This window comes from Eschrichtius robustus, chromosome 16 (genome assembly GCF_028021215.1).
Source record: "Eschrichtius robustus isolate mEscRob2 chromosome 16, mEscRob2.pri, whole genome shotgun sequence".
In the NCBI taxonomy this organism is placed as follows: domain Eukaryota; kingdom Metazoa; phylum Chordata; class Mammalia; order Artiodactyla; family Eschrichtiidae; genus Eschrichtius; species Eschrichtius robustus.
The window spans coordinates 44,362,775-44,388,974 of NC_090839.1; the positions used below are offsets into that span (position 1 = coordinate 44,362,775).

A 26,200-nucleotide genomic window follows, 5' to 3' on the forward strand; every position below is an offset into this window, starting at 1 on the left:
CCAGAGTTACAGTCTTGGGAGTCACTGGCAGAGAAATGATACTTAAAACCATGTGACTGGGTGAGATTCACTAGAGAGAACATGTAAATAAGGAGAACAATGAGGCCTGGGACACCATGGCCTCTAGACATGTGGCACCAGGGGAGAAGGAACAGCCACAGCAAGAAAGTGTTTCAGAAAGAACAGAGTAGACACTGAAATGCTCCTAAGAAGTCAAGGAAGATAAGAAAGGAGAAATGACCATTGGATTTGGCAAAGTGAGGTCATTGACGCCTTTGATAAGAGAATACTTCAAGGAGGATCGACGAAGCCAGTTGGAGTGCTTTATGGAGAGACCATGAGATGAGGAAGTCCAGAGAGATAACATGGACTGCTCTTTTAGGGAGTTCTGCCATGAAGGGAAGCAGAGAAATGGGATGATGTGACATCAAGGCAAGGTTGAAAGTTTGTAGTTTGTTCTTTTGTTGTTAATAGGAGTTTGTCATCTAACAAAAGAAAGTGATTCGTCTCCAATTATCTCCCTACCAAAAATCTTACTCTCTGTTCTGATAGAGATGTGACCTAAAAGTAACAGTCATATACATTATGGACGAAGGATAATACTAGGAGATATCTGATTAGCCTTTAAATGTTAGTCACCATGCGTGTATGAGTTATCTTTAGTTCCATAACCTTGTTACTGCATGAAAAAAATGTATATATTCCTTTTCCATTTGACAAGTATTAACCATTCCAAATGATTCTGATAAGCCTTCCTGTCTTAAATATACTAGTTTAGTGTTAGTAAGTTAGTTATTATCCTGGAGCCCAAATGCTAGTGGAGTCACTGGGGTGCTGAAAATACTAAGAAGAAAGTCCAGCTCTGACGAGGTTAGTTGCTGCTGTGAGGCCCGGGCACGGACCTCCAAGTTCCTTAGTCCCCACTCTGTGCTTGGCTGACATGAAATCACCAAACGGCTTTTGGTGCTTTCCTACAAATGATCCCCTTCTCCTGGACCTCTTCTCTGACGGCCATCAGATGTACTCCCTGCAGTCTGACAGCCTGGCGTAATGGAATAGAAGTGTTGTGCTAAGAAAAACCAAACTTTAAAAACACACACATAAAAGCACTTTGTAGAAACTTGCAAGGATATACTTTCTTTCACAGTCTTTTACTAAGAAAAATAATGTACCATTCTTCTAGAGGTAGGGAAGAAACAAAATGCCAAAGTATAATACTACCAAGCAAACAGTCTTCTTCACCAAGAAAATAGTTTTGTAGTTCATCAGGCTCTGTCTTAACTGAAGTGTTTTTGTTCCATTAATCGTAGAAGAGAGTCACAAACCGAAGCCCCTTCAAAGACCTTTCAGTGTATTAGAGCACGAAACAGGCTCCTGCTTCCTTCGGTGGAGTAGGAAGTGAGGTGGGAAGGGAAGCTCCAACCTGACAGTATTTGGCTCTGAGACAGTGTTTCTCTTTCTGCCTTATAGGTGGTGCCAGCGCTGCCACCGTGCCCAGTCCTTCTTCGGAAGAGGCAGCTGAAGTCTGTAAAGATGAAGGTATGAGGCCACTTACTACATCTAAAAATCACAAACTCTTAGAAAACCGTTTGGGTTTTATTTGTATGGGAAAATGAAGCAGTGTGCAAATCTATCCAATTCTCTTTAAGCATCTCTATTTCCAACACAAATATCCAACCCCCTCTGTTTTATTCCATACCTACCATTTTCAGAATTTATATCTCCATTTACATTTGTTCCTCTGTAAAGTAACTGTTCATGAAACAATAGAATGATTGGAGAAATTACGTTTAAAGAAGACGTTTATTTGAAACACCAGAATTAGGCTGTTTACAGCTACTTGTCAGGAATGGCTTCATTTGAGAACCGTCTACCAGAGAGCTCCATTATCTAGACAGAATAAGAAAGAAGAAATGTTTGAAAGGCATCCTTGAAAATAAATCTTCGGCAAGAACATCATTCCTCATTCTATGGACAGTTACTATGAGAAAATGTTGCTGACCCAAGTATCTTTAGAAGAATAAAAAAGTAAAAGAAAAATTTATGTAGGTTCTAGGAGAAAATTTGAGGGAGAAATAGTGGGGACATTCATGTGCATATAATAGAGTTTTAAAGATATATATTATCTAAAGGAAAATGAAATCATCATTTATTTTCTTTCCCTCCTGATTAACTGTCCACACACACACACACACACACACACACACACACACAAACAAAAGTAATATTATTTTGTATCTGTCATTGATAACTACTAAAAACCCTTCTGGAATGGTAGACGAGATTTTTACATTTGTACAAATGGACATCTGGTAAACCATGTGATATACTTGGAACTTTTAGATAAACACGCTGAATGCATTTCTTCAGTTTGGAGTGATATGAAAATATATCCATACTTAAGATTGATATTAGCTACTCCTGGAATCAATGTTTAGAAAATCAAAGTGGTCTTAAAAATAAGAGTCAACTGTTTGCATCATTCATTTCATTTCATGTTGCCTGTAAACGGTTTTTCTAAATGAGGTTCCTGTGTAGGGAGGGTAGTTGCTAAGATTGTGAACTCTGGGACCAGATGGTTGAGGCTTAAATCCTGTCTCTACCACTGGAAATGTATGTAATCTTTGACAAGGAATTCAAGTACTTAACAAGGAATTAACAAGTAATGACAAGTAACTAACTTCTTTGTGCTTCACTTTTCTCCTCTGTAGAATGGGAACAGTAACTGTATTTACCTCACAGAATACAATAATACACGTCCATTGCTCAAACTGTTTACCTGGTACCTATGCAGACTGGGCTCCCCAGGAAACAGACTCTGTGATGGAGATTAGGGAGCTGACATTTATTAGGGGGAGCTCTTGGGATCAACACCTGTGAAAGGAAAGGGAAGAATGCAGAACTGGGTAAAGGGAGAAACTGAACTACAAGGCATTCTCAACAGAAGCCACATGGTCTGAAGATGACATGACCATTCTGAGATGTCCAGTTGGGATGAGAGAGTCTGGCTATTAAAACCTCCCATTTGATAAGTCACCAGTCATTGGCTGCCTTGGGAAGGGGTGTGGCCTTGGATGAAGCAACTCTCTTCTACTGGGGTGATCCTGGAAGCTTGAGAGGGATGAGGGCTGCCTGCAACTGGGAGAGTGAGCTCTTCCTTCCTGAAGGAGGATGTGGGTGGCCCAACACAGCATCCACCATACTGTTGCTTTTGGTGGTCTTCTTCTAGTTCATTGTCACTTTTTTACTGAATCCCTTGGCACCTCCCTTCATACTACTCAGATATGTGTTCTGACATCCCTGGTTTTAAAATTCTTTGGAATATCTAAAAATGTAAACCATGTTAGATCACCTAGGTTCTCATAATTAACTCTAGGTCATCTTAGAGAGAGAAATAAACCTGAGTGAAAAGACAAAGAGTGGTGTTTATCCTAAGCAAATAAATTCGGACATCATAATCATTTAGGCTGTGATACAAATTTTTCAGTGTCCTGAAGTGGAATGGCAGAGTTTAGGAAACAGAAGAAATAATCTAATTTAAGTGCTTCAAACTGAGATTTTTCCTGTAGAGTTGTTTGGTTTGGAGATATCACACCCTTATAGAAGCACACTGTTTGTGGTGCTTCTTCATGCTTTTAGGATCTCACACCATTAATTGCTCATGCCAGGATCAATTTCTCAGAACACTTTTAGACGTTTTGTTTTGTTTTTTTACATGAAACTTTTAATGGTGGTAACTCCAACGAGTTCTGTCACATATCACAAATGCAATTTCCTAATAAGACTAAATGTGAAGTTTTAGGGATTTTTACCAAAATAAATTATTAATATCCATTAACCTCTGGATCTAAGAAAAAGAATTTTGAAATCCACATTAACAAGTGATCCAGTTTCCATTAAAAATAGAATATACAGGTTATGATTTTTGCCTTTTCCTTCTGAAATAGCATGTACAGAAGACCACTATTTTAACTGATTATCACTACAACACTTAGGCCAAGCATCTACTGCTTACAGAACTGCAAGTGTGGAGATAGATACATAGCTTGATTGATAGATACATAGCTTAGAATGAAAAATAAATGAATTTGCCATTGAGAGCCTCCGAGATTGAGGTCATGATGAGGTTAAAAGGCATTCATATATGTTGAGAATTCATTTCAAACATTCACCATTATAAGTTTCATGCAGAAATATATCTCCTTGGTGACATCTGGGCTATTTATGAGCTCTACAGCTATAAGGCTGATTATAAAAATGCTTATTACACTCTCCAGTTTAAGTGCAGAATATTTTTGCTGACCAAAGTTCTTCAAGGGTCCCTTGCTCTCTTGTCTTTGTTTCCAGGCTTTGCTCCTGACCCAGCATCTTCTTCTTAAGTCTTGGAATCACCAATATTATGGACTAGCCTTTTTTTAGTATTCTTTCCAATATAATTCCCAAAGATTTTGAGCCTCATTAGTTATTTTCAGCTTTGCTTGTTGGTTGGCTGGCTTTATATTTGTTATAATTTTGGCTCCCACAGGAAACTGGTGTCTTCTAGAGTACAAGGACTAAAAACAAAAGAAAAAATGAGCTGGCTAATGTCACTTGGTTTGGGAGATAAGATTTTTAAAAAATTAAAACAGATATGTGAAAGTTGAAGAATTTCAAGAGGAAGTGTCTTTTGGGGTGTCTTCTAGGCCAGCGATTTTGTTCAAATGTTCTAGACATATTTCCCACTGGGTACCAAGAATGGATGTTTATTGCCCATTTACCCCACGTAACAGCTAACAGTGCAAGCTGCTAACAGAAGGAGGTACAACTGATTGGCTTATGGATCAAGAGCTAGATTGTGAGCTCCAGACGGAGGACACCTGTTCCCAATGACTCATCACAGCCTTCGGGTGGGCAGGAGTTGAGCTGGGTGGAGGAGATGTGAGGAGGAGGAATGCCGATGAATAATTCATCCACACAAGGGGTGCATGCCAGGGATGCAGCAGCCGGAACTGAATAGAAATGAACTCCAAGGCAAAGAAACCTGAGAAAATATCTGTTGGTTGATGGGAGCTCTGAGGTCCTTTATAAAATAGGGCATACACTTATCTATTGAGAGATTTCTTTCTCTACTGGTAAAAATATTCCAATTATTGCTTTAATGGTAGTTTACACTTTAAATCCTTAAAAACAAACCCAGGAGTACAAATGTGAAGGCTATTTAAGTTAACAAATATAGAGGCAATCAGATGGAGAGGCTATAAACCCAGGAGTAAAATTTGTATTAGGAATATCAAGTATTCTGGTTGAAACTGCTGCAAAGTTATAATTATTTTTTATTATCATCATTATTTAAGATATAGTCAGTCTGCTTAATTCAAGGAAAACTCTCTGTTCTGTTATCTCAACACTCTTAATAGCTCATCCTCACTCACACCCAAGACCAAGGCACCTTCCCGGGGCGGGGGGAGTGCTGTTTAAACACATCCTGATTCTGCTGTCTTATTATTTAATCAGTGCCTAATTTGAATTTGAAGGGCAACTAGATCAAATCATATGCTCATTAATATTAACAAAATCAACTAATACTCAGGTGCGTGCACACCCGAGCTAGTATTCCTTTGGAGCTCCACGTAAGTCATGGCATTGCTGTCTGCTGTTTACAAAGTGGGATGTCACTTGGCAAAGGACACATTAACCCTTAATCTAGTTTCAGGCCTCCTACAGGTCAAAATTTCTGTAGGATAGGGGGAAAGCTCCAGCAAGAGTCAGCCTTGCCAAAGAGAACAGCAAAGAAAGGATGGGGTTATGTATGAGGAATCGGATTCAGGAATGTGCAAGAGATGAGCATAAGAGAGTGTCATGGACATATATACACTACCAAATGTAAAATAGATAACTAGTGGGAAGCAGCCGCATAGCACAGGGAGATCAGCTCGGTGCTTTGTGACCACCTAGAGGGGTGGGATGGGGAGGGTGGGAGGGAGGGAGATGCAAGAGGGAAGAGAAATGGGAACATATTGTATATGTATAACTGATTCACTTTGTTATAAAGCAGAAACTAACACACCATTGTAAGGCAATTATACTTCAATAAAGATGTTTAAAAAAAAAAAAAAATGCTCCCAACCACGGGTAGCTGTAAGCCTGGGCCAGTGGTGTCGACTCCAGAAGATTCTGTTCTATTCTTTATCTAAATCGTTGCAGAGAAACAAAACATTGGGCCACCTATGAAATTCCCCTCAGGCTTCCCTAGTAGGATTCTTCTTAGTCCTTTCCTTATTCTAGAAATCCATTATCACCCTACTAAGCATTCTCCCCGCTACACACCACCGTGGGAGAGAGCTGTCCCCTGTCCTAGATCTGCACTGATGCAGTGTCTGGATACGCCGTGACACCCAGGGCTATCACTCTTGGATGGTAAGAGTCTGAAATGTGGAATGAGAGCCGCTGCCCTCTGGTAGTTCAGTGAAGGGGAAAGAACTAAGATATATGGAGTGTATGCTCTACTCAGTGCTTTACATTTCTGTACAATCTATTTTTTATTTCACAAAAAGGTAACCTGAGAGTCAGGAAGGAGAGAGAGAAAGGTGTCCGTAGCGGGTGGGGAGAGGAGAGCTACTTTATCAGTGTTGATTCCCATTGCTAATACTTGCATGATCTTACATAATCCTCAAAAACGATAGTATTTGATTCTATTTTAATATAACATTTATTTTTCTACTTGTAAGGAAAATGCATATTTATTGTAAAGTATTTTTAAATGCAGAAAAATATAAAATGCAAAAGCATATAATGATTTTCCCTTTAAGGTTTAAACTGTAAAAAGAAAAACAAAAAGTCTTCATTTTTTCAGTTAGCAATATACCATGAATATTTTCCCATGTCTTTAAAAATTTCTCAAAGGCATGCTTTTTATTGGAGGCATAATATTTCATCATATGGTTGTCCCACAATTTACATAACCATGTCCTAATGTTAGATTATTTAGTTACTTACAGTTTTTCTCTCTATTATAAATAATAGAGAAATGCAGTATATACGTTTTAGATAAATCTGGGTGTGTATCTATGATCAGTTCCTCAGGATGAGATCTTGATTTTTTGTTGATTTACTAGGGAAAATATTAAGATATTTTTTATTGCTTACATTTATTTTCTTATTTTAAAAGTAATGTGTGTTTATTAAATGAAGAAATAAGCAAAAGAAGAAATGAAAAATATCACTCATAATCTCAATCCCCAGAAATAAACATACATAGTATGCTGGTATATAAACTTCCAGACTTTTTCTAAGCTACCACATATATATATGAAGTTTTTTTAGGGTATTCTGCAGTGTATACTAGTTTGAAATTGTCTTTTAAATATAGCAATAGATTGCGAAATTTTTTCCATGTCTTTTGATAGTCTAATATTATTTAATTATATATTCCAATAAGCAAAAGACCATAATTTACTTACCCAATTTCCATTTTGAGGCGTTTCTTTGGTTTCAGTTTTAAATTCTATACTGGCCAGGAACATGCTTTTAACTTTGTAGATGTTCATGATCATTCCTGTAAGAAAACCCAAGTAAATTTAAAAATGCATTAAAAAATGCATACAAATCTCTTTTTTTCTACAATGAATAGAGTTTATTCCCTTTTTTGATTCTTTAAATAATATATGTTCATTGTAGGAAATTCAAATAATTAAAGGGCATATAAGGAATAGAATAAAAACAGATGTGCAATCACAGATCCCTGAGATAACTACCATCCGCATTTTCGGGACCATTCCTTCATGCATCACTTTCTGAACATACACACCCACATAAAATTGTATATAAACTCATCATATGATGCATGACTTTAATGTAATTTCCCTTTTATCTTGTTTGTTTACTTCCCACCTTCCAGTTATTCAGAGAGTAAAACACACTGATTAAGAATCTGGTCTCTGATCTCAACTTCCGGAGTCCAGATTCCAGCTCTCCTCTGACCTGTGTGACCTTGGGCAAATTACTTAGTCTCTGTGCACCTCAGTTTCCTCATACATGAAATGGAGATGATAATAACACCTCCATCACAGGATACTGAACATTAAAACAAGTCAATCCCCTTAAACATGTCAAGGAGTGTCTGATACACAGTAAGAGGCACAAAATTTTTAGCCATTGTTAAATGTATGTGTTTATTTTATAAAAACTGTATCATATTCTATGCACTTGTTGTTAACAGACAGCAAAACTTTGTGGAAATCCCTCCAAGTCATTTGTGTAGATCTAATTTATCCATTTTAAAGCTCAAGTGATATGCCATAGCTTGGATGCACTATAATTTATTCAACCATTATCCTATGATGAGCAAGGGCTTTCTTCCCACTTTATTGCCATACAAACAATGCTGCAATAGATGTCTTTTTCCCATATATCTTTACAAGCAGTGCTTTTATTTGCATGGGAAAGATTCCAAAAGTGTGAGTTCTGCTTTGAGAAGTATGTGTTTTTAACAGATACTGCCAAACTGCTTTCCCAAAAGACTATAACAATTCGTATTTCCATCAGCAATCATTATTTTTGTTATTTCTAATTTTTGCCAGTTCAATGGGTATAAAGTAATATCTCATTACTTTTAAAAGGTCAGTATTATTATCCCAATTTTGCAGGTAATTGAGGCTCAGAAAGCTTGAGAAACTTGTCCAGTTATCCAAAAGGTAGAATCAGAATTTGGAAACAAAGTCTGCCTGAACCATGCTTTTTCCATCCTACTATACTGCTTCCCATCATGCTCTTCCCATCATACTGCTCCCAGCCATGCTCTTTCCATCCCACCAAATCATGCTTCTGGAGCAAGGGGTATTCCTTGCCTGAGGGGGCTAGGATGCAGTGAGAGGGCAGCATGGGAAAGCTGAGACCCAAGAGAAGTCAGCAGGGCAGTAAGACTGAGGCAACAGAACAGACCAGCCTACTTGGTCCACATTATAGCCTTGACTCTAACCCATAGTGAAAGTCTTACAAATAAATGACTACACAGAAACCTCCAACTATATAACCCACCAGATATAAAGCCCAAACCCCTTTCTGTATGGTCTGGTTCCATACTTCCTCATACCCCACATGGACCCTACTCTGTAGCCCAACTCACATGTTTGTCATCTCCCAAACACCACTGGCCTACAGTGTTTGGCCATCATTCTGCCACATCTGTTTATTCAAGATTCACTTCCAATATCTTACCTTTACATCAGTCTTTTACGTCATTTTTCCCTTCCTCTCTTCCTCCTCCCCTCCCTCCCTTTCTCCCTCCCCTCCTTCCATCAAATTAACTGAGCCAACATTTCAAGGACAGGAATTATACTAGATAATGTGGGGTGGTTGGTGCGGGGATGCACATTTTCATCTTTCTTGATTTCTCCCCTCCTTATTACATTTCATCCCATACAATAGTGAACTGTCTTTTCTACTGCTCCTTATAAATGTGTTTAAAAATTATCATGTGCCTTGTATCAATATTATATACATGACATATCCAACTCACTAGAATGTAAATATCTTGAAATCAGATACCAAATCTCATTCATTTTCATGTTTCAAGACCAACACAGTGACTTGTGCATAGTAAGTCCTCAGTATTGGATATGGAAACCATCATAAAAAATGGGCCACTTATAATTCTCCTAATGTCGTGGCCACTGTCCCAAAATATGTATTACTATTTTTAAGGCTCATATTAGATGAAATTCCCTTTCAGAATTCTCCTATTTCAGAAGTGAATTTTCCCCAAAATGTTATGCTGTAAAAAAATGTAAATTTGAGCCAGAGACTTCCCTATTTGTTCACTTTCAGATTTGGATATTCTTACGCTATAAGAGAACAAAATAAACTTCTTCTAAATGATGAATGTATATAGATTATTTCCAGTGGCTGAGGCTAGTTATTTATGCTTAATTTATGGTAAGGCTTTTTTGGATAAGCTTTTCAAATGCTTTGATTAAATATGTTTAAAATCGGATTAAATAGGTGGAAGTAGATAAAAATCATTTATCTACGTTTTAGTATTAAAATTATATTTACCTCCCATTTAGTATAGTTTAAAATATACATATATTTTAATATACGTATAGTTTAACATATATATAGCAATTGGAAGGCAATAGCAGTTGCTGTCCAATCACATTTTCACATATATATTTTTTCCTTACAAATTGTTACTGTAATTACATATTTGTAGCAGTCAATTCAGTTATATGATCTCTTGGGCGTATTTCTAAAGATCTGGTGAGTGAGGCTTGGAAAGAAAATCATCCCAGACTAGGTTATGGAAATCAACTGAGTGGGATAGTAACCCTTGTCCAACACACAGTAGGATCTAACTGTTGGTCCTAATGGGTCTGAATTAAGACAAGGAGTCCTGTAATCTATTTTCAGATTCACTGGCCTAGTTTTTAAGTTCTTTGGGGCAAGTCATGTACACTTTATGAGCCTCAATTTATTCTGGTTTCACATCACCACTGTGTGGCCAACTTTTTTAGGTTGTGCCTCAGTTTTCTCCTTTGTAAAGTGGGGATAATAATAATATTTATATCACAGGGTCGTGAAAAGTGAAAGTGCTTGTAACAGCTGCTCAAACATAGTGAACAGCAGGTGTTGACAACATTATTTTTTTACAATTATTGTTGTTAAATATATGTATTGGCTTTAGAATTTTAACTACTCCAAACAGGACTCCTATGTCTCATTGAATCATCACCAAATCTATTGACATGTATAAAGTTAAAGAAGCTCGATCACAGGTGATGTTCAAAATATTTAGCAACAGGTGTGGCCCAGTGGCTGCCCATCAAGGTGAACATGCTCTGGTACATCATACTGGCAGAGACCAGTTGAACAGTGAAAACAACTGGAGTAAACTATACAGACAAGAGGGAGCACTTCAGAACTCTCTGTCTGGCCCCCATTCACCAAGGATTTGATAGCTGGGTAGCCTGGCTTGAATACCACACATAGACATTCCTTTTGTTCCTTCTATAGCTCCTTCTACCTGCTTTGCATTTTATTCTCTTATAGAAAAGACCTAGAATGGAAGGTCCATATATCCACATTTTAGGATGCTTTTGTCAGCGTGGCCTAATAAGAGTAATCATACATCTTTAAAGCAAGCGCACTTTTGAGAGTGATGAGGGTGCTATTAATAATTATACCAGGGCGTGGTGGCACAGTGGTTGAGAGTCTGCCTGCCAAGGCAGGGGATACGGGTTCAAGCCCTGGTCCAGGAAGATCCCACATGCCGTAGAGCAACTAAGCCCGTGCGCCACAACTACTGAGCCTGCGTGTCTGGAGCCTGTGCTCCGCAACAAGAGAGGCCGCGATAGGGAGAGGCCCGCGCACCGCGATGAAGAGTGGCCCCCGCTTGCCGCAACTAGAGAAAGCCCTCGCACAGAAACGAAGACCCAACACAACCAAAAATAAATATAAAAATTAATTAATTAATTAAAAAAAAATTTTTTTTAATAATAATAATTATACCTGGGCAAGCAATCACACTGGAACCAGGGAAACCAAGATGTGTACTCACCCCACCAAACATGAACGAAGTCTTTTCAGCCTACAAATCAAAATCATAATATCACTCACACATATTCAAGAATGTTTGTTGAACTTTGACTCCTAAAAATGTACTATTCTTAGAGTATAATTTTTTTCTATCTTGTCACTTTCTTGTTAATTAGTATAAAAAATAATATTTGGAATAACTCTTTAAGATAGTCCCATAAAAGGCGTATTCCTAGCCAATCTGGATAAATCCAGAGCATCTGCTAAGAGCAGTCTAATTTTCTTTGATTTTTATTTTTTATTTAAGTAGAGTTGATTTACAATGTTGTGTTAATTTCTGCTGTACAGCAAAGTGATTCAGTTATACATATACATACATTCCTTTTTATATTCTTTTCTATTATGGTTTATCACAGGATATTGAATATAGTTCCCTGTGCTATATAGTAGGACCTTGTTGTTTATTTGTTCTCTATATACTAGTTTGCATCTGCTAACCCCAAACTCCCAGTCCATCCCTCCCCCAAGCCCCCTCCCCCTTGGCAACTGCAAGTCTGTTCTCTGTGTCTGTGAGTCTGTTTCTGTTTTGTAGATAAGTTCATTTGTATCATATTTTAGATTCCATATATTAGATGATATCATATGGTATTTGTCTTTCTCTGACTTACTTCACTTAATATGATAATCTCTAGGTCTATCCATGTTGCTATAAATGGCATTATTTCATTATTATGGCTGAGTAGTATTCCTTTTTATATATATATATATACCACATCTTCTTTATCTATTCATCTGTTGATGGACATTTAGGTTGTTTCCATGTCTTAGTTATTATGAATAGTGCTGCTATGAACATAAGGGTGCATGTATCTTTTTAAATTACAGTTTTGTCTGGATATATGTCCACGAGTGGGATTGCTGGGTTTTAGTTTTTTAGTTTTTTGAGGAACTTCCATACTGTTTTCCATAGTGGCTGCACCAGCTTACATTCCCATCAAGAGTGTAAGAGGGTTCTGTTTTCTCCACACCCTCTCCAGCATTTGTTGTTTGTAGACTTTCTAATGATGGCCATTCTGACTGGTGTGAAGTGGTATCTTATTGTAATTTTGATTAAACCAGCCTAATTTCCTATGAAATGGCTTTCAGATTAACCCAGTGATTCTCAGACTTTAATGTGCATTGAAATCAAATATACATTAATATTTGAGTTAAAAGCAGAATACTCTACTCTAAAGGCATTTTAAAGGATTTCCAGTATTAATTTTGAAGATATGTACTTTTGCCACTGCTTAAGATCTGACTTCTCTGAAAAACAGAGACCATGACAGTGGTTCATGTAGGATGGCACGTGGTCATATTTTGACTGGGCAGAGACACTGGAGAAAGGCAATGTAAAAGAATTCACTTCAGATCCATAACATGGTGGGGTTCTTGCTCAGATATTCCCATGTTTAAAGCTGTATAGCATCCATTAGGATGTTAATAAGTGTAAATGAATGATAAAAGAATTCAGCAGCCAAAACATTTTAGAAACTACAGGTTTAGACAGGTAGTTTCCACATTGCAGGACTTTTCAGAGCCTTCAACATGCTGACATGCATTGAGAAGCTCAGGGGAGATTGAAGCATGTGGCATTTCCGATCTTAATTGACCAAATCTTATTTTAAAAATTGTTTTGTTTGTCATTTTTTTCATATATAAAATATTTTTAACCCAACAAATTATAGTTTGGGAAACAATCTCACATCCTATCCAGAAGAATTTAAAAATATAGTTTAAAGTTTTGCTTTCGAGAAATCATAATCACTGTTACAATAAAAATAAGCAATGGTAAAATAACTTTTAAAAAATGGAGACTGAGTTTCTTAAATCCATTGTGGCACAGTGTTGTTGAGGGAATATTCTCCCAAGTTTCAGAAAATGATGTAGCCTCTAAGTTTTTGACGCTAGATTTCCATGAGCAAAAAAGTGTATCCTGCCTCATTCCTAATGATGTTTGTTGTCATCTATTCTTCCCACCACTGTTCCCAGGGTGGGTATATTTATTAAGAGAGACAGAGAATGTTTCAGAACTGCTGCATTCCTTAACAAAAAGAAAAGAAAAATTGGCTAGCTAGTGGCAAAGACAAACATTTTTTAATCAAGTACAAAGACAAGGTTTCCTAACAAACATTGATAGCATTTAATGGAAAGTTCTCTATTTCATTTAGAAACTAGCCTTCTTTCTCGGGCCAAAAGGACAGTAACGCTCACATATACACATGTGCATACACAAAACAACACACACACGCACACCCAGACACTGTTTTAGATCCAACATGAATCTGCAAGACAAGATTTCTCCCAGCTTGATCTTTGATTTATGATGTTTCTGTGATACTGGGAGACTCATAAAGATCTAAGTCTTTCAAAAGCCATTAAACTGTTACAGTTTACCTAAACCATCCATAAATGCTGTCTGTGCCAACCACGTTCTGAAGCAGAGTCATTACTAAATATTCACTCAATAACTCTATCCTAACCATGTAATGAGACAAACATTTCTGTTGACAGTTAAGACCTTGAGACCACTCCAAGCACCAGGCAGTGAACTTCTCTGAATCTTTCTTTTCAGTTTTAGGAAAATAAGCAACCATCTTTTCTCATTGTACAGTTTTCTGCTTTCTGCTTGTCGGAGCTTCCTTCCAACTGGAAGTCCTGGTGTAGACTGATCCAGAGAACTTGGATCTGCAGCTACGTATTTATTACCTAACACTGATGTTTGCCAGGATCAGCAGGAGGAGCTCAGGTTACCCTTCCACACATACACCCTCCTCTTCCTGACAACATTCTTTGTGCAAGGTCAAAGCCCCTCCCCAACTCTTCCCCCGTGCTTCCCCCAAGGTTGCGCTAACAGAACACATCAGACTCTGCTCCCATTTCACTCCAAGAAAGAGTGTCTCCTGAGTTTACGAGCAGCAATTCTTCCATCTCCACTCATCCTTTCTCCTCCTCCTACTTAACTGTTCTCCTCTCTGAACCATGCTTCCTACCCAACAGTCTGCCTCTTCCATCAAGTATAAAGAAACCAGGAACTCACTATGGTTCATATGGTGACCATATGCCCTGAAATTTTTTTATTGAAGTACAGTTGATGTACAATGTTGTGTTAGTTTCAGGTGTACAGCAAAGTGAATCTGTTATACATATACATATATCCATTCTTTTTTAGATCCTTTTCCCACATAGGCCATTACAGAGTATTGAGTAGAGTTCCCTGTGCTATACAGTATGGCTTTATTAGTTATCTATTTTTTATATAGTAGTGTGTTTATGTCAATCCCAGTCTTCCAGTTTATCCCTCCCCCCTTACACCCTGGTAACCATAAGTTTGCTTTCTACATCTGTAACTCTATTTCTGTTTTGTAGATAAGTTCACTTATACCCTTTTTTTAGATTCCAAATGTAAGTGATGTCATATGGTATTTGTCTTTTTCTGTCTGACTTACTTCATTCAGTATGACAATCTCTAGGTCCATCCATGTTGCTGCAAATGGCATTATTTTGTTCTTTTTTATGGCTGAGTAGTATTCCATTGTATATATGTACCACATCTTCTTTATCCATTCCTCTGTTGAGGGACACTTAGGTTGCTTCCACATCCTGGCTATTGTAAATAATGCTGCAGTGAACATTGGGGTGCATTGCCCTGAATTTTTAAGTACAATTCTGACTGCAAAGATTCTTTCTTCTTATCAGATCACATAATATGATTTCTGTAAGGAAAAAAAATAAAAGAGAAAAATATCTTCCTCCTGAGCATGGACTATCACCTCCTGGGGAACTAGGTTTGAGTGCTGTTGTCACAAGTATTTTGCTAGTTTTTCAGGAGGAAAAATAATGGAAGTGGGATTAAAAAATAAATATCTAAAAATATATTTGCTGTCATGTTATGTCATCTTTGCTCATTTCTTCCTTTGAAAATCCTTTCAGTGGTAATGAAGAAATTGTGTCCAAAGAGCTTTGTGCACTGATCCTAATTGGTTGGGTTTTGATAATAATGACAATCAAAAAGGTTTTATAGTACCCAAGTACCATCTCACTTAATTCTTTCAATGACTCTTTGAGATGGAATATGAATTAGGGAATGCTAGCTGCTGTAACAAAAATGTCAAATTGACCCAAGAGAAATTTATTTTCTCACTTATATAAAATCCACAGTGAGAGGTCATGTTCCCTACAGTCTTTCAGGGACTCAAGGTGATGGAGGCATGTGAATTTCAGCTTGTCGTCCCTAAGGCTGCCTTGAGTCTTGACAGCAGATAGGAAGAAGAGCGAGAAAGGGTTGCACAGGAGGTTTTTACGACCAGGCCTAAAAGTGACACACACCACTTCTGCCCACTTTCCATTAGCCAGAACTCAGTTGCATGGTACCACCTGACTGCAAGAGAGGTCCTCTCAGTCCTGCAAGTTACTCCTTCTTGTGTGACTAGGATAAAGGAAACAGATTTGTTGGATAGCTACCCTGTATTTTCCAAAGAGGGGTGGCATTATTATTATCACTATTTTTTCCCTGTTTTTACAAATGAAGCAACCAAGATTCAGGTTGGATAACCCGCCTTGGACTACACAAGTATTGAGGGCTAAAGAATAGACTTGAGCTTGAGACTTTTTGAAAAAATAAAAATCACCCATTTCTGTGTTTTTTTCCCCCTTATGCCATGAGTCTGCTCTGTATTAAGAAACACACACTATTAAGTCTTTATGGGATGTCAGCTAATCCATGAAAATGAGTGGTAAATACTTGATCTTTTCACATTTCTCTTTTGAAGGACAAGTCTATGTTTCAAGTTGACTGCTGTTTTTTAAAATCAATAATGCCTAGAACTAAATGATAATATGTTTAGATTTTTGCCTGCTGTGTTTTATAGCAGACTCTATAATTTTATAATGTTTTAATTCTTCATATCCTTCCTTATTTCAGATTCATATTTGAAGTGTTTCCCTCAAAAATGACATGAACAACAGGGTCTCTACATAAGCTAATAAATGGGAATGTGTCACAATAGGGGCTCAAACAGAGCTCTGATTCACGAATCTGCTTATAGGTTTTCCTAGTGGCAGATATCTTATTCTATTTGGTCTAGAATTTCACACACTTATGTGTTATATAGATAGCTGGTTTTAATGAGTCCAAGGTCAAGGGTATATATTTGGACCCTATATGAATCGGCTAACCTTATATAGGTCAAAGTTCATGGTCATATTAATATATCATACTTGAATATGATCTCATTCTGTAAGTCAAGTAAAAGGTCCTAAGGCCGACTGACATTCCCAAGCAAAGCAAAATGAGCATATTCAGCCCATTGCTTCTTGAATTCCTGTAATACTTTCATGTTTCCCTCAAAGTAAAATGCAAACGTGTAACTACAACATGTAAGACATACCATCTCAGACTGTACCTGACCCTCCATTCTTATCTCACAGAACCCTCTTTCCCCTCACTATGCCTCCATCTCATCATAGCCTTTTCTGGCCATCTTTTTAGGTAGGGCCTCTCCTCCACTAAACGTCCATCCCAGCCCCCTGTTCATTTCTCCAAAACACTTACAACTATCTGTAACCATGTAAACCTCTCTTTTGCATACTCACCTTTTGCCCATCCCTCCATTATAACTTAATTTTCATTGGGGGAAGGATAGCATATGTGTTGTCCATCATTTTACCTTCTGGTGATTCGTACAAAGTCTGGCCTTCAGAAAGTACCAATTAAAACGTATTTAGATTTAAAAATCTAAAAGCACCAATTAAAATTGTGTTATGGTCATCAACAAATATTGACTGGATTTTAACTCTTTGTAAGACCTCCTGCAAGAGGAAGAAGAAAATATTGCTGTTGACCTTCAAGGAATTTACAATTGAGATGGAAAAATGAGATATCCAGGCATGTGTTACATAGCTAAAATCAGCAACAACAATGCTAATTGCAGCTAATATTTATTTAATACTTATTATACATTAGATTCTGTTCTAAAAATTTTACGTGTTTTCATTCATTCCACTCTCATCTATGAGATAAATGCAGTTATCACCCCAGTTTACAGACGAGGAAAGTGAAGCACAGAGCAATAAGGCACATGGTCAGAGGCCACTTAACTAGGATGTGACACAGCTAACAAACCAGACAGAGTGACAAGTACAAAGGAAAGATTTCACAGGAACATGTCAAAGGAGCTTGGGGGCAAGGAGCATCTCTGGCGTGGGGATATCTGTGAAGTGTGGGTAGAGAATAGGAGATTTGAGCTGGGATCTGAAAGGTGCACAGATGTCGTAGATGGAAAGAAGCTATTCTAGTTGGGCAGAGGAGCAACCATGAAAGGTTGGAAGTAGGACATCAAAAAACCTATTTTCGGTTCGATGAACAGACTCACCTGGCCTCAATGATGGATCCATTCATCTACTTATTAATTAGTTACTAAGGTAGAGCCCTGATTATAAAGAACTCTGAATGCCAAGCTAAGAAATTTGGGTCAAATCAACATAAAGCAGAAATTTTCAAACATTGGATATTGTTTGGGTATAAGTAGTTTTTTAGTGTGGTAGTTGTTACAAATTTATCATTCTCTTTCTTCCTCTAATTCCTTCTCAGAGCATCCTCTCTGATTATACTTAATTAGACTCTTCTTTATCCCAGCCATGCCTATTAGCATTTGTAGATGCTTCTCTATATGCCAAATTAGATTTTCTAGTTTCTGATGGACCATCCTTTGGCAAGCTGCAGTTTCCCACCTTCACAACTCTGGCCTTCAAATAAACATGTCTTTAATTATTTGTATAAGTCAGGCTAATGCAAAATTCTCTAGAACAGCACTGTCTGATAGAAATAAATGAGAGCCACATATGTAACTTTAAATTTTCTAATAGCCACATTAAGGAAGAGGAGGGTGAAAACAGTTTTAATAATATATTTAACCAGTACATCCAAAATATAATTTCAACATATAGTCAATAGTAAAATATTGATGAAGTATTGTATACTCTTTTTTAGAAACTTATCAGTATAGTTCTCTACTACAAATAGAACTGATATTCTGCTACTCACCCTAGTACCACTGCAGGAATGTTTAAAATACTGAAATACTTACATGGTGTTTGGCAAACAGTGACTTAACTCCCCTCCTTGCAAGTAACTCCCACCACCACTGCTATCCCTGGCACACCAGGGGTCTCCATGACCTTGCCCCAGGGCTGTGGGCATGTCCATCCTGATCAGAGACACCAATGCCAATTGTTAAGGGTTTTGAATATCACCCCAGATTCCCTTATCACTACTTTGTCCATCCTATCCAAACACTGACTACTTGATATGGTTTAAGGATCAATGACAATTAACCCCAGAGAATCCGGATACGGAAAGGGAACCTTACAATTAGGGAAGATTCCATTTCCAAATCCATTTTGAGACTTTGTTCTGATGGGCAACAAGAGTATCAACTTGAATAACTCACATTCAGAAGTCAAATAAATCATCCAAACAGCAGAAAGGCATATGTCAGTGTTAAGGACAGAATGTTTGTGTCCCCTCAAACACAAACAAATTTCATATGTTAATGCTGCTAGCTGATGTGATGGTATTTGGAGATGGGCTCTTTGGGAGATAATTGGGGTTATATTAGGTCATGAGGGTGGGTCCCTTCATGATGGGATTAGTGGCCTTATTAAGAAAAGGAAGAGAGAAAGAGCTCAAGCTCTGTCTCGCTGCATACACACTGAGAAAAGGCCATGTGAGGACACAGCAAGAAGGCTTCTTTCTGCAAGCCAGGAGTAGGGTCCCACCAGAAACTGAATCAGCCAATACCTTAATCCTGGACTGCTCACCTCCAGAGCTTAGAGAAAATAAATTTCTGTTGTTGAAGTCATTCAGTCTATGGTATTTTGTTATGGCAGCCCTAGCAGACTAATATAGTCAGTCATGGCATAAGGCAAATCTATTATAATGATTTCTAGGACTCATACTTAAACCTAGTCTAAAATATTACAGTAGTAGATTAAGGTAAAATCTTCCTGGAAATAGAAAATAATATTTTTACATTAATCCATAGTATATTTCCCAAGGTTCTCATAAAACAACATCTTACAGTATTTTGTTTTAACACATTTTTCTCAGTTTATGAGGCAAAACATTGCCCTCATCATACAAATGCCTTTATACACCCCATTTCCTGTAATACCAGATGTTGCCTGATTTTTCCCCCCACCAGGGTCAGTTTTAAAAATGAAATTTACTGAACTTGTTTTGTTCTGCAAGACCAGGCTGTTCCCCTCTTTAACTTTCTCTAAGTTTCTTGGTCCAGTATCTTTCTTTCTTTCTTTCTTTCTTTTAAACATCTTTATTGGAGTATAATTGCTTTACAATGGTGTGTTAGTTTCTGCTTTATAACAAAGTGAATCCGTTATACATATACATATGTCCCCATATCTCTTCCCTCTTGCGTCTCCCTCCCTCCCACCCTCCCTATCCCACCCCTCTAGGTGGTCACAAAGCACCGAGCTGATCCCCCTGTGCTCTGCGGCTGCTTCCCACTAGCTATCTATTTTACGTTTGGTAGTGTATATATGTCCATGCCACTTTCTCACTTTGTCCCAGCTTACCCTTCCCCCTCCCCATATCCTCAAGTCCATTCTCTAGTAGGTCTGTGTCTTTATTCCTGTCTTGTCCCTAGGTTCTTCATGACCTTTTTTTTTTTTTTTTTTTTTAGATTCCATATATATGTGTTAGCATATGGTATTTGTTTTTCTCTTTCTGACTTACTTCACTCTGTATGACAGACTCTAGATCCATCCACCTCACTACAAATAACTCAATTTTGTTTCTTTTTATGGCTGAGTAATATTCCATCGTATATATGTGCCACATCTTCTTTATCCATTCATCTGTTGTTGGACACCTAGGTTGCTTCCATGTCCTGGCTATTGTAAATAGAGCTGCAATGAACATTTTGGTACATGATTCTTTTTGAATTATGGTTTTCTCAGGGTATATACCCAGTAGTGGGATTGCTGGGTCATATGGTAGTTCTATTTTTAGTTTTTTAAGGAACCTCCATGCTGTTCTCCATAGTGGCTGTATCAATTTACATTCCCACCAACAGTGCAAGAGTGTTCCCTTTTCTCCACACCCTCTCCAGCATTTATTGTTTCTAGATTTTTTGATGATGGCCATTCTGACCGGTGTGAGATGATATCTCATTGTACTTTTGATTTGCATTTCTCTAAGGATTAATGATGTTGAGCATTCTTTCATGTGTTTGTTGGCAATCTGTATATCTTCTTTGGAGAAATGTCTATTTAGGTCTTCTGCCCTTTTTTGGATTGGGTTGTTTGTTTTTTTGATATTGAGCTGCATGAGCTGCTTGTAAACCTTGGAGATTAATCCTTTGTCAGTTGCTTCATTTGCAAATATTTTCTCCCATTCTGAGGGTTGTCTTTTCATCTTGCTTATGTTTTCCTTTGCTGTGCAAAAGCTTTTAAGTTTCATTAGGTCCCATTTGTTTATTTTTGTTTTGATTTCCATTTCTCTAGGAGGTGGGTCAAAAAGGATCTTGCTGTGATTTATGTCATAGAGTGTTCTGCCTATGTTTTCCTCTAAGAGTTTGATAGTGTCTGGCCTTACATTTAGGTCTTTAAACCATTCTGAGTCCATTTTTGTGTATGGTGTTCGGGAGTGTTCTAATTTCGTTCCTTTACATGTAGCTGTCCAGCCTTCCCAGCACCACCCATTGAAGAGGCTGTCTTTTCTCCACTGTATATTCTTGCCTCCTTTATCAAAGATAAAGTGTTGGTCCAGTATCTTTCAATCTGTATACAAGGTTCATGAGGATGCTATACATTGGAAATGACTAGAAAGGTGAATGTTTTAAAAAAATGAATCTAAAAGAGTGCCATACTTCTTAAAATAATATTGGTAATAAAGCACTTTTGAAATGTTTAAAGTATATACACATCAAAATTAGAAAATGAACTTGCAATGTCCAGAATGTGAGTCTGACTCTTACCTTGGTTGGTCAGAAAGTCAGAGAGTGAGGAAAACATTTCATGAGCCTCAAGAACTGGGTCATTCGAGAGGCAATAGCCCCTCCACCAATTCTTCTAGAAACTCAACAGTCATACACTCAGGGAGCATCCAAGACTTTACCTCCTTTTCCTCTTTCTACTCTCCTAATGTTGCCAAGTAACTCTTAATGCTTCTTCTACTCCATCCATGGCTTCTGTTTCCTCCCTTCTCCTTGAGTGAATCTCTGCGTTTAAGCCACTCTATGCTTTGAAACTTTCTCTGTATATTTTACCACCAAACACTCCAAGTCAAAGGAGCTGGTGGTTTCCTTTCATCATCGTCTAATATGAGTTCTCTCCTGGTAGGTGGAGGTCTCATGACAGGCCACCTTAATTTAATGTCTATTGGCCACCGTACAGGTGACTGATCAGTCACCTCACCAGTCACCTATGGTCCAGCGCTCAGGATTAAATGGTACAAAACACGGCAACCTCTTTTCCCAACTTTCCCTAGTTAGGTGGCAGACACTTGCCTCAGCATACCCTAATGAAAGGCATCATGGCATAAGAGAGCTGTAAGTCGGGAGAATAGGGGGAGCATTCACATTTTTGCTACTAAGTCATGGAAAAACAGGCTATTGACTGTCTTGGCTGTCTTAATTTGGGTTCTCCAAAAGCAAATTCTGAGACAAGGATGTGGGTACAAATGGTTTATTTGGGAGGTGGTCCCAGGAAGCATAGTTGAGGCTTGGGGAAGTAGGGCAGGGTTGGGAGGGCAGCCAATAGGGGGTACATTAATGAACAGCTTACTGTTGGGGGAAACTGAGGCTCCATTCCTCTGAGAGATGTATAGTGAACAGAATCGTCTCCCTGAGGGGTGGGCAAACTGGAGTCTTACCTCCTGCATCCTTTGGGTGTCTGGAGTTGGGCATTAACTCCTGGGTGCTTCTGGAGTTGGGCATTAGCTCCTGGGTGCTTCTGGAGTTGGGCATTAGCTCCTGGGTGCTTCTGGCCCACCTGGGTCAAGCATGCCCTCAGTCAGTGTCTCAGAAAGCAGCTCATCTCCTGGAACCATTTGCTGCAATCTCAGGGGTAGTTCAATGAGATATAGGATGGGGGCATGCCTGGCTGTAAGGCTTAGCTGACCTGGGTTGTTTCTATTCCAGCTACTCTAAGAGGTCAATCCTCTCTAAATGTTAGAGTTGGGTGTGGGCTGAGAAGAAGTAAGAGAAAGAAGAGTGGAGTGAATCCAGCCTTGGGACACCCAATACAACAAAAGCATAGGGTTGTTTAGAATGGCTGAAGTTTGGATTCAGTTCGAATGTCCAATAGTAGAGGCAATAGTAAAATAACTTGAGGTAGATCCACGTAATGAATCATTCTTCAGCCATCCAAATTATAGAATTATATTCAATAGCATGTGGGAAAGTTGAAGGAAAAAAAAAAAAAAAACAGAAAAAAGTAAACACATCCATTTTCATTTGAATGGGTTTTTGGATCTTTCTGGATGTGAGTAACAAAGAGATGCTAAGGAGAAGTCATCTAGGTCTTTGAAACTCACGTAAAATAAGTAACTCCCACAAGGGTCCAGGTGCTTATCTTAGTCTCCAAGCATGTCCCTTTCCATCACTTTGGAAAAGAGACTTAAGTTGTGTTCCGACAGGGTGAGTTATGACTGGGTCCTTGAGGACTGTAGGAATCCCTGGATCTTAGCCACTCTCTCCAAGCACCTGGCTGAAAACAGCCTGAGCCCAGAAGTTGAAGCAGCTATGAATCTGGAGATAGATTGTGCCTATTGCCTCAACTTCTCAATGAAATAAAATAATTGAGAAGTAGCGGCCAGCTGTTCGGCTCTGACCCTGCTCCAAGTAAGGGTCAAAAAAAAATCCCTCCTCCCTTCTCCTAAGGGGGCAGTCCTCTCAGTAGTAGTTACCAGATCAAATTAAGCCAAAGTGTAAATAAAATACTTGTCTTCTCCCTGATTTATAGATGAACATTTTAATAGAATTCCAAGTCGGTTTGTATTTAGAACCATAGCTACTTTTCATGCCTGTGGGCTGGTCAGATTTTTTTTTTAATGATTTCAAAAGAGCCTGCAGTGCAAGGCTTAGCAAGGGAGAGGGAGGCGAGAACAGAAAGGCATCAGAGGATGGAGGTCAAGGATAGCAGGTCACAGACAACCCAACAAGAGAAGATTTGCCTTTGTTTACATCGCCAAAGGGGAAAAATTAACTTGATGGCAGGGGTAATTGAGCATTTCTTCTTCCATCATGGTCCAGCCTGGCTTCATATGCAACTGTTCTGTTTTGCATTGTGATGAATCTTTGTCGAGTTGCGGAATTAAAGGCGGCCAGTTTGTCACTGATGTCACACAGCAACACTTCCCCCACTATTAACCTTTATTTTATAAATAGACAGTAAAAATCTCAGTGCAAGAACTGTCCAACACAGGTAGGCAGATAATGAGGGAAGAGTGGAAAGGTTTACAGAGAAGTGTTGTCTGGAAGGAAGAGATCATTTGAACAAGTCAGCAGATTAGCATTATAAAGTGTATAAAAGGGATTATCTGCCTTGACACCCTCAGGTCCTAGATGTTGAAACTGCCGAGTATGTAAAGTGAATGGATTTTCCTAGTTATGAAGCTTGTAGTTGTAAACCTAGAATCACACCTCCAACCTAGTGCCCATCCACTCATGATTGACTCTCTTATTTGCTTATATTTTCAAAAACAACCTGCAGAAGAATACCACCTCCAGTGTTGGAATAAGCTGGTTTACCCAGGTGTACTGTTCAGAATTTGGAATATGTTCTCTTATAGAAACAAAGTTAGTATACGTGATGGTAATTCTCCCAGGCGTGTCTCAAAGACACTTAGTACCCAGATTCCACAGCTCTGGGAATGATTCTCTGCCTTTTAATGAGGGGGTTAATGAGAGCATAGTGGAGGCAAATGACCAACCATAGCTCAGCTCCCACTTCTCAGGGCCATGTCCTGTCCTGTGGACCCAGTTCCTTTTCAGGTAAACATAGTTCAGCCTGTGTATCCAGCGTCACGGGTACCAAGCACAGTTCTGAGCTTTGCCATCTGAATCCTCTGAGAATGTATTGCAGGATATATTTTTCCTTCATGTATGGAGACATCACTGCAAAGCTTCAAGGAGACCCTAATCAGCTGTAGAGACTCTAGTTTATTGTGAATTATCACACTGTTCAGCTGGAAGAAAAATTACTTTATTCCAATTGCTTCACACATTAAACCAGCTAAATGAACAGACCAGGATAAATGTTTTGCTTGGTTTAGCTATTTTGTAAGAATCAAAGGCAATCCAGGTGATTGTATTTCTGTGCAACTTTTGCATCAAGCTAAGGTGCTCACATATGGATGCTGACACGTTACAGAGCAAGAATATTTTACATGTAGGCATTCACACATGGCATTTATTTTGTTCAGACCCATTAGAACTTTTACACCCAAATGACCTCTTGCCACTACTCTGAATAATAGTCAGGGGCTACCTCTCTTACTAGATGGATTTTGTTCACCTCCTGGCTTGAAAATGTCCTCAGAGATAGTTAATCAGGCTTCCCTGGTGGCACAGTGGTTAAGAATCTGCCTGCCAATGCAGGGGACCCAGGTTCGAGCCTTGATCCGGGAAGATCCCACATGCCGCAGAGCAGCTAAGCCTGTGCGCCACAACTACGGAGCCTGCGCTCTAGAGCCCGCAAGCCACAACTACCAAAGCCCGTGCACCTAGAGCCCGTGCTTCGCAACAAGAGACGCCACCACAATGAGAAGCATGCGTGCCGCAACTAGAGAAAGCCCGCACACAGCAACGAAGACCCAGTGCAGCCAAAAATAAATAAATAAATAAATTTATTTTAAAAATGGCAGTGTCACTGGCTTTAGAGTATACATTTCTATAGTTATTTTTAACCTTGTTGGGGTCACGGATCCCTACAAGAATATGACAGAAGCTATCTCCTCCCAGAAAAATGAACATATAATATATGCACACATTTGCATATCATTTCAAAAAGGTTTGTGGACCCCTGGAGTATATTTAGTGGTGCTCTAGGGTTAAGAACTTTTGTTCTAAGGGAACGTTTTCAAAAGAGAGAGCATTTATTTTGATTTATAGTCTGGATATGTTTATTAAAAATTCAATAGTATCATCATTTATCATCACAGCTTAAATCTATACATGTACTATCCTGTGTAGACATGTGTAATTGACCTCATTAAAAATGACCTACTGTTTAGAATTTCTGTCTTTAGAACTTTGGCTTGGCTGTTTGATTTAATATTTGCATTTGAAAAAGTTCTCTAATAGGACATTGACCTTAAGGATTTTGAAAGTCAGGATCTACATATAAATTTAATTCAAATTCTTTGCTATTAAAAGAACATTGACAGAATCTCAGAATTAGGTGATAACACTTTTACATTTTTTGAACACTACCAAATGATAATTTTTAGAATTAAATAAAATGTGAATCCGAGGTGATTCAAGAATTTAGTATATACAACTATAGTTTTCATGGTAGTTTATGGAACTTACACAGAAAAAATAGCCTCTTTTAATGACCATACATACTGGATATATTTTCCCTCTTTCTCATTATGAATAATGACTTTATATACATATATAGTGCA

At 38.3% G+C, this 26,200-nt stretch overlaps 1 protein-coding gene across 2 annotated transcripts in view; it reads left to right on the forward strand.

Moving 5' to 3' along the window:
* The window catches only part of MACROD2 (mono-ADP ribosylhydrolase 2), a 1,969,440-nt gene that overhangs the window by 1,846,460 nt on the left and 96,780 nt on the right, over positions 1–26,200 (forward strand). For both annotated transcript variants that reach the window (XM_068566158.1, XM_068566159.1), the window contains one exon: positions 1,471–1,539. In XM_068566158.1, the coding sequence (XP_068422259.1) occupies positions 1,471–1,539 (69 nt within the window). The remainder of the gene's footprint in view (positions 1–1,470; positions 1,540–26,200) is intronic.